Source organism: Callorhinus ursinus, unplaced genomic scaffold, assembly GCF_003265705.2.
Source record: "Callorhinus ursinus isolate GAN/ISIS: 27379988/994484 unplaced genomic scaffold, GSC_fseal_2.0 scaffold50, whole genome shotgun sequence".
Taxonomy (NCBI): Eukaryota; Metazoa; Chordata; class Mammalia; order Carnivora; family Otariidae; genus Callorhinus; species Callorhinus ursinus.
In genome coordinates this window covers 6,995,175-7,009,067 of record NW_027397112.1, presented here as the reverse complement: position 1 = coordinate 7,009,067, position 13,893 = coordinate 6,995,175, and the positions used below count along the sequence as shown (strand labels likewise).

The window sequence follows — 13,893 nt, the reverse complement described above, 5'->3', positions numbered from 1 at the left end:
AAACTAATTGATTTTGCCCTTCCGTCTTGGGGTCTGAGCATATGAAAAGGTGTTTTAAAAAAAGCCCCGAAACACAATACCTTGGACCTAAAAGCCATGGTGGCCAAATCCTAAGCCCAGGTAAAGCTTCTCATTTTTACCAGCCCTTGTGGTGCGATGTACCCGCCAGCCTGAGAGCTGAGTGTCAGCACAGGCACCCCGCTCATTTGTACATCACTGCAGATGCTGACTCGTGAAACACACCATGTATTTTAACCTTTTAACAATTATAGGCGCCTGGGTGGCTCAGTTGGTTGAGCGACTGCCTTCGGCTCAGGTCATGATCCTGGAGTCCCAGGATTGAGTCCTGCATCGGGCTTCCTGCTCGGCAGGGAGTCTGCTTCTCCCTCTGACCCTCACCCCTCTCATGTGCTCGCTCTCTCTCTCAAATAAATAAAATCTTTAAAAAAAACTATAAATGCTTTCAGCTTTATTATAGGACTGAAACATTTTATTCCCATTTTTTTCTTGCATATCTGATAAATTTATTTTGATAAATTTTGATAAATATTTTGATAAAATTTTATCAAATTTGATAAACTGTTTTTAAAATATTTATTTATTTATGTAATCTCTGCACCTAACGTGGGGCTCAAACTCATGACCTCGAGATCAAGAGCTGCATGCTCCATCGACTGAGCCAGCCAGGTGCCCCTATTTTGGTAAATTTTTTAGAGGAGGTACTTTAAATTCACACATGAAGTGAGCTTTTAGCTATTATATTTATAAATTCGATGAAGATGAAATATATATATTTTTAAGATTCATTTATTAAAGAGAGTGTGGAGATGGGCAGAGGGAGAGGGAGAGAAAAACTTTAGGAGACTCCCATGCTGAGTGTGGAGCCTGATGTGGGGCTCAATTTCATGACCCTGAGATCATGACCTGAGCCGAATCCAAGAGTTGAATGCTTAACTGATTGCGCCACCTAGGCGCCCCTGAGATCATATTTTAAAGGCTAGTGTGAGACTGTGGCACTTAGACCTTGCTTGTAGAATTTAAAGAGATTTTTTTTTAACGTATCTTTTTTGTGAACATAGAATCCTTATAATGTAAACAATTACTCTTGATTTAGCTTATGTATTCTTATATTCAGTCCTCATTTTACAGAAAGAATGGGTTGTCTTTAAAAATTTTTAGTAAGTAGTTTGAGAATCAGAAGGCATTTTCCTAAAGAAAAAGTCATATAGTGATTACTTCCAGCCCAACCTGAAAAGTCCAGTTTAATTAATGACATATAAATTATAGTGATATTATTGTTTCAGTTATACCCAATTAGCATTTAGACATTATTTCTGCAGTACACAACATTCCAAATTTCATGTTGGGAAACCATTTCTTCTGATGCAATTCAACATTTACTGAGCTCCTGTGCTGTTCAAGGTTCTCTGGGTTTTGGAAAGCTGAGCTGTCTGTGAAGAACAATCTGGTGGGCTAGTCGGAGGTGCACATAGCTGATGTACCCACGGGGCAGGCTACGTGTGGTCAGTAAGTGCTGCAGTGGAAGTACGAACAGGGAGAGGAGAGATCAACAGTTTGTGGGGAGACCAGGAAGGCAGGAGATTAAAGGATGGGGGTGCTAGGTAAAGACCCAGAGGTGACTTGGTACAGGGTAACATTGGTGGTTCAGGGGCAGATGAGGGCCTTGTCTAGGAGAGTGGCAGTGGAAATAAAAGAGTATGAGACAGATATGAGGGACACACTAGACCTCGTTGGGCAAGATTTGGAGAATATTCAGAGCGGGACAGAAGAGGGAGAGATCAAGATGGCTTTCAGAATTTTAGTCTTGCTCTCTTTGGGAGCATTAGCCTGAGATAAGGAGCCTGAGAAGGAGGATGAGATTTGGGATAAAGATGACGAATTTAATTTTGGACATATTTGTTTGAAGTGCTTGGGTGATCATCTGTCCATCCGCCCATCCCATCCTGGATGCACTTACTGGGCACCCATTATGTACCTGATCCTCTCTGAACTGTGAGAATATAGAAAGGCAGTCAGGCTGTTGGCAGTGGATCCGTACATGGTTGACTGATCTGGCACATAAAATGCTGTTGGTAGTTAAGAAAAATAAGAAAAAGTGCTATGGCTGGCACTCAGTTGAAATGGGAGGTGTAGAGTTTAGAGTAAAATTAGAGCCAAAGGAGCAGGTTAGGGATTTATGTACACCAAGGGAGTTGAGTCAAGAAAACCAGGGAGTCAGAGTGGGTGGGTCCTCAGCTTCATCATGGGAGAAGGGCTCATCCCAGAGTGGGGGGGACCTGTCAGGATGTGCTGCAGGCCCCAGAGTGGTGGTGTTGCACTCAGTGCAGGAGAAAGGCACCTCTCTAGCTGGTCATTCTCTAGGTGTTAGGAAGAGGAGAGTGAAATGAATAAATGGATGGAGGCACTACTCCATGGACTTTATCATTTGCTACGGGTAATTTTTAAATAGGGAGTCTATCAGTTTCCTTAATGAAGGCCACATAAGTACCTCTTTTCTGTATTTTTTTAAAAAATATTTTATTTATTTATTTATTTGAGAGAGAGAATGAGATAGAGAGAGCACATGAGAGGGGGGAGGATCAGAGGGAGAAGCAGACTCCCTGCTGAGCAGGGAGCCCGATGTGGGACTCGATCCCGGGACTCCAGGATCATGACCTGAGCCGAAGGCAGCCGCTCAACCAACTGAGCCACCCAGGCGCCCTCTCTTTTCTGTATTTTAAACATAGTTTAACATAGAGCAGAGATGGATGCAAAAAATACTGTTCACAATATTAATGTTTATTAAAATTTCTAAGTATTCAAACTCAACCTTAAAAGTTGAAAATGTCCAAGTTTAATTCAACATCAACTGGTTATTTCTTATTATAAAAACATTTTCATTTGAAAAATTTCAGACAGCAACTAGTAACGTCCTCTCTGGATATCACGTGGAAGACTTGGAAGGGGGTAAGTACAAAATTCTGTGTTACTTCTGTTAGCTGTAATTGCAGGCATCGCTTTGTTATTGATTATTGGGAGGACATTTACTGAGTTATAGTACATGTAAGTGGAGGTATGGGAGAGATTATACAAATGTAATTTTAAGAAGTAGGTATGGATGAAAACATTTTTTTCACTGGCCCCTTTTTGTAGAATAATGGAGTCCTGGAGGTAGGAAGTATCATTTTCTTGCCTCCATGTAACCCCGACTGTGAGTAAACCTCATTGTTAGCAATGTCACGTTGCTACGTTCTACATCGTAGAGGGGAGTCTTTCTCTTTTTCTGTCCCAGGCTAGTCCAGTTACTACTTTTTGGAAGTCCTGATCTGTAAGCTGAGTTGTTCCTGCCACAGTTAAAATCCATGACCTCTTCTTCTGTTGCCAGAGGAAAGGGAAGAGGGACCAACATTCATTGAGTGCTTGCTGGATACTGTGTACTGTGGTAGCGGCTTTCACAAAAACGTGTATTGGCTTCTCCATCTTTTTGATAGGGGATGAAACTGATATTTTTTAAGGTTCAGTGGTTTTTCCAGTCACACAGCTGGAAAGGGATGAGACACAGCTTTAAACTCAATCTGGCTGAATATCTTTTTTGGGGGGGGTGGGTGGTAGCACACGATTCGTGAGGAAATAGAGAATGGCTTTGAGGTCCTTGAAAATTTGGTGCTGCTCAACCTCTGTTGCTCTAGCCTTCTCTTTCCTAAGCCTTATTTTCCTTGGTTTATTTGGAACCTTTATCTAAATGAATCAAAGCTTATTGTATTCAGAAGTAAACAAATGTTATTTTTTAGCTCCTATGTCAGAATTCAACTTTTTGAATTTTATTTCAATTGTAAAAAAGGATTACTTGATACAATGACATGTGCCAGACAAATGCTAAGGAACATGGGTAATAATGTGGAACTTTGCACTCAATATGTAGTATTGAATTTGTTCTAGAAAATTTCCTTTCAGGATATGGTAATTTTCTCATTCCTGAAATAATTCCTAATAGAGACACATTTTATACTTAAGAAATGACAGGCATGCCAACATTTCCCCCTTTAGTTGTTAGGGAAGAGACAGCATTGGAAATATGTCCACCAGTTGCTAGGATAGAGTCAGGGTCATCGACCTGATTTAGCTGCTGGGTAACTACTTCAGTGATGTCTAAGTTTCCTGTGGTTAATTGAATTTAACTCATTTGATCGGTAGATTACTTTTTTGGTGGAGGCAAGTATGTCATGTCCTTTTTACATCATCTAGGATGATGTGTGTGGAGGGTTTATAGTATTTCTTACACATTATCAGAATTATTAGCAAGCCTCAAATGATAAGACTATATCCTGATTACTCTCTAGGATCTTGTAATGGTTGGCATTTCCGCCCACCACCTAGGGGAATCACAAGCAGCGAGGAATATACTTTGTGTAAAAGGTAACGTGAATTTTTTTTTTAAACCAATGACATGTCTTTATTCAAAGGATAGATGATTTTCCTTCACTTTCTGAAAAGTAGTAATTCCAATTTAAAGAAGATAATATGTGAAGGAAGAAGTATAGTGATTGAGTAAAATGGTTTATTTTCAACTTGAAACAGAAGCCATAACTAATGGTCATTATCATTAAATAATGAAAGTCAAGGCCATATCAGTGAGCCTTCTTTTAATTACAAACAACAGTGATCTAAATCGGGATTGTTAAGACTTTGTGTAGAAGTCTTTTATAATACCAGTTGAATTATTTTGACTGAATTTAATTCTGGTCTCTTATTTATGTGAAATGTACCTCTAACTTATGGTGATTGAATTGAAATTATATATACTGACGTAGAGCATAAAATAGATGAAGAAATGTTAAATTATTTTAATAACTTTTCTAAAAAAAGAAAATCTATTACCTTCATGTTATCCTTATATATAATTTATGAGTAATTTCTATTTGAGGGCTAACCTTTCAAAATTAAATCGTTATTAAGCTGGGAAGAATTATTAAAGTCACATTTCGAAAGGTGAACTCTAGTTCTTTTTATAAGAACTAGTAATGAGGGATTTTAGATTTAAAGTCTCATTATTATAGATTGTTTTTGATGATGAAGGAAATTGGATATGTAGTTTTGATGATTGAATAGTCAAGATCAGATATGATTTTATAGTAGAAATAAAGAAACTAAGTAGTAAATTTCAAAAATCCTGGTGGCATCATGTTGTAGTAGAGGTAGAACACAGTCCTGTGCAGAGGAAATGTGATAAAATTTATAGGCCAGATAAAAATACCAAACCTTTAGTATTTAAAGAAATAATTTAAAACAAAGCAATAGAGAAATATTTGGCTCCTTAAGACATACTTAAGAGAAACAAATGCATGATTTTTAAATGTGTCTTATAAAGCGTAAGAGAACTTAGTAAGTCGTATAATTTAAGTTCAAGTACTTTGTATCATTAAGAAAAGCTTTAAATACAGTCATCTTTGCAAATAGGGTGAACCATTTGATAATTTACATTGTGCTGTGGTTCGTTTTATATTTCTTACTGTCCATATTTTTTCAGTTGAAAAATTATCCATAATATAACACCCCTCATCTGTATTTTACTATTTATAGTTTAATTTTCATTTTTTCTCTCAGAAGATGTTAATTTTTTGATGTTTCAGTTGTTTAAAAAGTGGCTAGACCCATAATTTTGTAGGATATTTAAAACTTAAAAAAATTAATAAAGTTTTTTTTTTTTTAAACTTTTTATTTATTTATTCATGAGAGACAGAGAGAGAGAGAGAGAGAGAGGCAGAGGGAGAAGCAGGCTCCCAAGGAGCAGGGAGCCCGATGCGGGACTCGATCCCAGGACCCGGGGATCATGACCTGAGCCGAAGGCAGATGCTTAACCATCTGAGCCACCCAGGCGCCCAAAAAATTAATAAAGTTTTGCATATCTGTTTTGACCACTGAATTGTCAGTTGAATTTTCTGTGTCATAAACACTGAGAAACACTGAGAAACATAAACTCTGTCCTTTAATATGAACATTTAGGAATTTACCATTGAAGATTTTAATCTATTGAATTAATTGAGATTCTAATATAAAACTTTTATTCTTAATTTATTTAAAACTTCAAGCAAATGAATATAGTCCAGTTTTTTCAATGAAATATAGGTAATAATAGTAATATAGAAAAGAGTAAAGGCTTACATTTGAAGGTGAAAAGTAGAAGCCTTAAGATGATAATTTAATGATATAGTAATATTTTTTTTAGAATGAAATTCCTAGTGTGTGGAGAATCGTCTTTAGGTCCTATCATTTTGAGAAGTAGGGCACACCTGTGTTTGATGCACTGATCCACTTGATGTCAGTGTTGCTTTAGGAAAATTCTGCTCTGAGAAGAATTGTCTAAATAGAGTTGTTACATCATGAAGGAAGCTACCTTTTCAGTGTTGGTTTTGTGGGTGAGGGGTGGTTATGATCGATTATGCTTTGCTTTAGCATCCCCTTATTCCAAAAAAGAAGTCACTGAGTATGGAAAGTTGCTGTAGTGAATAACTGTCATAAATGTTCTTGAAACCTCTTCTTTCTCCTCTGTTCAAATTGGTGTGATAAATATGGCCTTTCAGGAGATGAAGTTTTGTTTTTGTTATTGAAGAGTCGGAGGGCAAATGCTGGAAGTTTATCTTTTAAATGGTCCAACAAAGTATATGATAAAACAGTCTTTCCTATTCTACTTAGATTTTTAGAGCAAGGAATCTGTAGGTATGGTGCGCAGTGTACTTCAGCACATTCCCAGGAAGAACTAGCAGAATGGCAGAAAAGATATGCTTCACGCTTGATAAAATTGAAACAGCAAAATGAGAATAAACAGCTCTCAGGCAGTTACATGGAAACCTTGATAGAAAAGTGGATGAATTCATTATCTCCTGAGAAAGTGGTGAGGAAAATAAACTGCATTTTTTTTTTGTTTGTTTGTTTTAAACGATGACCTTGTTTGAGTCTTGACTTTGTTTTGTGATATTTTGGTTTATTTCCTTATCCTCTATATGAAGAACTTGATTCTTGATAAAGTGTTTTTGTAGCAAAAGTAGACCCTTTTGCTAAAATAAAGAGCAGAACTAAGCCATTTGTTTGGAGATTTGCAGGTATTATGTTAATCTTCATTCAGGGAGTGTTTACTGCCATTTTGTTGTTATTAATTTTCTTATGTCTTGCCTAAGCTTTATTATATTTTGTTCTTATAAAATTAATATATAAAAAATATCTTGCTTTGTAAACAGTTCCATCAACATCTTTACCGTTGATATTTATTTACCATGCCAAAAGTTTCTGTTTCTGCTTTTGGGACTAAAAATATAACATTAATTGCTCTCTATTTTCAGCTTAGTGAATGTATAGAAGGAGTAAAAGTAGAGCATAATCCTGATCTGTCGGTTACTGTCAACACCAAAAAATCTCACCAGACATGGACCTTTGCTCTTACTTGTAAGGTATGAATTTTGTGCTAATTAAAGAGTGTAATTTTTTTTCGATTTTCTTAAGGCTTTTTTTGACCTTTAAATCTCTGTATTAGAGCACTGAAAATGTTTTAATCTGAGTACATCTTAAGTAGGTTCTATATTGTGCTAAAGTGTATTTCTGTGCTTTGTTCATTAATGGTCTAATATTTTTAGATTTTGAGATAAAAGTCTTTGTAGATATTTAGATGTTTGCTAATTTATTAATTTGATAAAGAGGTCTTTGATATATTCTCTTCCAAAGTTGGAACATAAGATGGGGTTCATGGCTTATAATTAACTATTGCTTAATCTGGCAGTTCTAAGATACTTAAACAGTCACAGCTTGGTTTTATATTTGATTTGATGAAGTCACAGATTCTGTAATTATGGGTTTTTAATATGAGAAATTTTCTGCAGTGCCTCCCATCTTGAATATAATATTCAAAGTTTAAGAATGAAGCAGTCAAACTTTTTTGTGGATACGTGCAGTGGAAAGTTTTGTGTACTTTTTGGTGGCATTTCTTCCACTGTATCATTTGCATCTTGGGATGAAAAATCTGGGAACATTTAGCTTCAGCCTTGAACCCAATCCAGTGCCTTCAGAGGTAACTGCACTCCTATGAAGACTTCCTACTTGAAGTTAGATAAAACTTATTTAGGCCAAAGGAATGGAAAGTTGGAGGTCAGTGATCTAACAGGGTGGTACAACTTTTGCCACAAAGAAAGATGAGCATATCCTAGAAAGAGCAGGGAGGCTAGAGATGTAGCATAAATATATCATTTTTAAAAATTTCAGCTTTACTGAGTTATAAATGACATCATAAGTATATAATTTTAACAACTGATTTTTTTTAACCATTCTCATTTTTTTCTTAAATGGCTTATGAGCACAATTTGTATTTTTAACATAGTCTCTTAGAAGCATGGGAAAGTAAAAGTCCCTTATGGGAATATTTTCATTGAAGAGCCCAATTACAACTGGATTTTTCACCCCCTTGTACTCAATGAATTATTTTAACTTCCTTGTAGCCTGCAAGAATGCTGTATCGTGTAGCATTGCTTTATGATGCTCATCGTCCTCATTTTAGTATCATTGCAATATCTGCCGGAGATAGTACTACCCAGGTATCACAAGAAGTCCCAGAAAACTGTCAAGAATGGATAGGAGGAAAGATGGCCCAAAATGGATTAGATCATTACGTGTATAAAGTCGGGATAGCATTTAACACAGAAATATTTGGAACTTTTCGCCAAACCATAGTTTTCGACTTTGGATTGGAACCAGTACTCATGCAAAGAGTAATGATTGATGCAGCTTCTACAGAAGGTAATATTTAGACTTTTTTCCCCTGATACGATGTATTAAAAGGCACTGTAATAGCAGCATTGAAAGATATGTATTGGCCCCTAAATATTCCATGGATAGACAGAGAATAATAAGGAAAAATCCAAAGCAATCGACTCATTTACTGGGTAATGGGATCAGAATGGTTCACATTATGCCCTGTTCTCTTTATATAGTCATCAGGCAAACTTGCTTTGAGCTTCCTCAAACTTGTATGAGTAGATGATCAGGTCTGTTTTGGTGTACTAGCTTTGTTTTTAAAGTAAGATGATTTCAGCACAGTAAAACCTTTCAGTATTAATTTGGGTAGACTGTTATTTCAGTGGTGATCGTGAGTACACCTCCAATATCTATTTTCATGTCTCACTGAGTCTCCAGTTAACTTTGCTGACATTAGTATGTTATCTTTGAATGACAAACCCTAAATATAAGATTTCATAAGTTGGTTTTGTACATTCACTAGTAAAGGAGACCATGGTGCCTTAATAGGATCTGCTCTGTGTTCCTGGGAAGAGGTCCCTGCTTTCAACATGTAAGCACCTTCAGAAGATGATAATTACTTTGTACGTTGTTACATTACTGCCTATTCCTAAGTTTTATGCCAAGATCCAACAGGACAAGGAAAGGGCACATTTCCCTGCATTTCTTTGGCTCTTGGTTGGATTATAGGTGCTTTATTTTTTTTAATGAACACTGAGTATTTATTTAACAAACACTTCATGTGAAACTTGCTATTGTATTGACTATAACCATATTGTGGAGGACGTTGTTCACTATGTACCACCGTGTCCCATTTATGAGAACCTAGAAAGTTTTGTTCATGAGCAAAGTCTAGGGTTTTATTTTTTGGACACAATGAACAAGTGGATCTAGTTCTGTCTCCTTCTTTACTTCAGCTGCTGGTAAAGTTAAAGCAACATTTGGGCCCAGATTGAAGAATTAGGCATTACCTTCTAGTGTGTGTGCTAATATTACCCAGACTTATTTAAACCTCACTTAAATGTTATTTTTTACTTACTTTGATTCCTTATACCCGTTTTTATTCTGTTGTGTTCTGTTTTTTCATCTTCTCAGTACTCTTGGGAATCAGAATATCTTAATTCCTATAGCCAAACAAAATAAGAATATTTAATTTGTATTTGTTAGTATAGGAGTTCTTCGGCAATTTTTTTTCTGCAAAGAGCCAGATAGTCTTCTACTATTTTGCCTATTGCCAGGCAAATGGTGTCTGTTGGAACTACTGTGCTCTGCACTGTAATGATAAAGCACCTATAGGCAGTTTGTAAGCAAATGGGCATGACTGTGTTCCCATAAAACTTTATTTTCAAAAACAACAGCAGGCTGGGGTTAACCTTGCATGCTGTGGTTTGCCTACCCCTGTACTAGTAAGTTGCTTTTAGAGACTAGAACTTGAGAACTACTAGGAGGCACCATTTTTCAATCATGAAGAGAGACCAACACGCATTTCCCGCTTTTCCAGTGTACTCTCATAGGATGTTCTTGGCTTACATGTGGGTTTTATTATAAAAGTTCACTTTTAGATGGGTGATTTGTAACTCATGATTCGTTTTCCCATAGAAAGAACTTTGTGTTGTCAAGAATCTGTATCTTGTTAATGAAAGTCTATTTAGTTAATAATATAAAATGTTACATGTCCGGTTTAAAAAGTGAGAGAAAATGATACCATTAAGACAGATGAGGGAAGGAGGTGATGATGAGGATTTCAGGGCCCGCTCATGGGCTTGAGAGATTGAGGGTACTTTGACTACTTTTGCCTCAGGTATATGGTAGTTTTCTAGTTGGAGAAAGAGCAGTGAACAGGCTTCAGAGCCAGATAGAATTGGATTTGAATCTTGATTTTTCTCGTTACCTGTGCGACCCTGGGCAGGGTACTTGACATTCCTGAACTTCGTGTGGAAACCTCTGTAAAGTGGGGCTACGACTGTCTATCTTAGAGGATCATTGTGAGACCGAAAATAAGCCTTGTATGGTCTCTGGCACAAGGTAGGCATTCAATAAATGGTAGCTGTCGGTTTTATCATGAGCCATGACTAGGATAATTCCTGGCTTACAAATAGAATGAAGAAAGTAGGAAGGGAGAAGGAGAATTTTTTAGAAAAGGGAGGCCTGGGGTTAGGGTGCATGCAGAGGGGAGGGGCTGAGAAGCCTAAAGACCTGAGCCCTTAAAACCATGGCACCTGTGGATCTTGGCAAGAGAACGTCAAGAGAAGTTGGTGGAAGAGAAGTTGTTCAGGATTGACCCATGTTTTGAGTGTGGTGACTGGAAGAAATAGTTTCATTTATTTGGTTTCTTGGGAAAAGTTTTCAATTAGCAATAATCGCGCCTCGGATAAACCTCATTGGCTACGATACTGCCACTGCGCAAAGCTATCATTTATTTGGTTTCTAATATATTGGTTTGAGAATATAATGAATTTGGGGTGCCTGGGTGGCTCAGTCAGTTGAGTGCCTTCAGCTCGGGTCATGATCTCGGGGAGCTGGGATCGAGTCCTGTATCGGGCTCCCTGCTCAGCAGGGAGTCTGCTTCTGCCCCTCCTTTTGCCCCTCTCCCCACCTCCCTGCTTGTGCTCACTGCTCTCTCTCGTGCTCTCTCTCTCTCAAATAAATAAAATATTAGAAAAAATAGAATTTTATATTTCATTCAGATATGGTAGAAGGAATACAAAGATACCCTCCCATTTGGAACTAATATGATGCCTTACCCCCTTTTTGTGATATTTTATCTCCTTTTTTTAATAACCACTTTGCAGTTTGTTATCTTTGCTTATTTTTCTTCAGACAAGGTTTTACTTCTAAGTAGTTACGTTTTAGAAAATAATTAAAAACAATTAAGCATTTTCTTGAACTAATTTGGAAACAAAACAGTTTCCCATGGTGAAATTTGTTTTTCAAGGCCAGGAAAAATAATTATTACAAGAAGACAATTATATAGGCTGTACAAAATATATTTTCTGATAGGAGATTTTGAATATTATAAACCAAAAAACTTAAATTTCAGTTTAGGCAAGCTAGGTGACATTTGGCTGACTTTTTTTGGTCATTACTGACATTAGCTGACCTGTTGTGGTAATTTTTAGTTCTTTGGTGTTTTCCCTACTCTTTTTTTATTTTAGAGAGCGCAGTCTTAGAGCACAAGCGTGAGTGGGGGGAGGGGCAGAGGGAGAGGGAGAGAGAATCTCAAGCAGACTCCCTGCTGAGCGTGGAGCCCCACGGGGGCTTGATCTCACAACCCTGATACCAGGACCTGAGCCAAAATCCAAGAGTTGGATGCTTAACCGATCAGCCACCCAGGCACCCCATTTTTTAAAATATTATTTTCATGATATCTATTTCTTTACTTTTATTTATTTTTTTTATTTTAAGTAGGTTCCACACCCACCGTGGGGCTTGAACTCACCATCCTGAGATTAAGAGTCACATGCTCTACTGACTGAGCCAGCCAGGCACCCCTGTTTTCATGATATCTAAAGCATCCAAACCTTTTCTGTTTGTAGGCCATGAGTGAATTTTTTTCTTCTAGTTGTAAATGGCATTTCTGCGAACTGTTCAGGAAATAGGTATAGATTTAACTTTGCTTTTTTTAGTGCTTTCCCCTTGTTGGTGAGATTTAGGTTCAGCAAGAGACACTGTATGCACTAAAAAATTGTTTTGCATTAAAAGATGTGACTCTCAAAAACGTGTGGCAAAAGACCACTTATAAAAGAAGGAAGTTAGTGAGTTGTCCCCTTGCTTAGAAAATAAACTGCATTATACACTTTATCCCACGACTTTGAGTAATGGAAAATTTTTGTTGGCAAAACTGATTTGGAATTCTGCTTTGAACATCTGGAAGTTACGTGTTGAAATTGAATCCTTATATTTAAATTTGAAAACTTGATAGTATACATTTCCCTACTTTGAGTCTAGCAATGTATGTTAACATTTACATTAAAATTTAGTATGACTAAAAACTTATCTCCAGATGCCAAAGTTGTTGGTAAATTAAGGGCAGGATATATATAGATGTGTCTATATTAATATCAATATAGATACTGATAGTATGAAAAGTCATAGAAAAATAGATTTTAAAAAATAGTATATTTGTCAATAGAAGATAAAAAGCATGTAAAAAGTAATGAGGTACTCCTATGCTGCTATTTTGCTGTTTTAACTTTTTATTGGCTTCTTTAAAAGATGGAAAATAGGGACAGACAATATGGGTAAACTAAGAGATGCTAATCTTGTTTCTATGTAGCAGTTTTTGGGAAAGGAATGCTATTGAAATGGATAGCTGAAATGATAGTTTGGGATTACTTTCAGATTTGTAATTTTATTGTTCCTTTGGGCAGTCCAGACTTGTAAAGGCACAACCAAAATGTTTCCTAAGGAAGAGTGTTTACCTGTGATTTTGGAATTGAGAATCATTTCATCTCATTCTCTTTAACTCCTAGATAAGTAGAGCTGTTTTGAAAATATTCAGTATTTGGCACGCATTTATTTATTGCATGCTTCTTCTACGTCCACCCTTGTGCTAGACGTGTAGAGCATTGGATTTTTTTTTTCTCCTTACTTTTTCTTGTCTACTCTCTAGGTTCTTTTAAGGATAATTTTCAAGTTTGCTATATTATATTCTTCAAGATAAAACAAACCGACCCTTTGGCTGCTTTGTTAGAATAGTAACTGTGTGGCTGAACAAGGAGGGCGCTGCTGTTCTCAGTCAGCGGGACCGGGGAAGTTGGGAAGCATAGCTTGTGTCCGACTAGTCATTCCAACCTTGAATTCTGGTTGTGGCAGTAGCAGCTCTGCCCTTATGTTATCTGCAAAAAATTAGGTATATTCTAATTATCTTTAACTTTTTCTTGTGAATTTCTCTTAAAATATGTTTATAGTTTCTGCCTACAACATCTCAGGGTAACAGATCCTACAGGTTTATAATTTGTCTGATTTGCTTTGAGATTTATTATTGTAAGAGTTGGTTAATAAGTCAGTGTTAAGCTCTTCCCTGTATGGTTTTATGAGTATTGATCCTTAACCTATTCACTTTTCATCTTGGCAGAGTGTTTTTCATTTTAGCCTAATCTAGGTTGAAGAAGA

General features: G+C 36.7%; 1 protein-coding gene and 1 pseudogene across 6 annotated transcripts in view; one reads left to right on the top strand and one right to left on the bottom strand.

Moving 5' to 3' along the window:
* HELZ (helicase with zinc finger) overlaps positions 1-13,893 on the top strand; it is a 157,735-nt gene that overhangs the window by 46,744 nt on the left and 97,098 nt on the right. For all 6 annotated transcript variants that reach the window (XM_025889880.2, XM_025889883.2, XM_073883246.1 and 3 more), the window contains 5 exons: positions 2,916-2,967; positions 4,341-4,416; positions 6,694-6,892; positions 7,338-7,445; positions 8,484-8,781. In XM_025889880.2, the coding sequence (XP_025745665.1) occupies positions 2,916-2,967; positions 4,341-4,416; positions 6,694-6,892; positions 7,338-7,445; positions 8,484-8,781 (733 nt within the window). The remainder of the gene's footprint in view (positions 1-2,915; positions 2,968-4,340; positions 4,417-6,693; positions 6,893-7,337; positions 7,446-8,483; positions 8,782-13,893) is intronic.
* On the bottom strand, positions 11,085-11,189 carry LOC141370924 (U4 spliceosomal RNA; annotated as a pseudogene).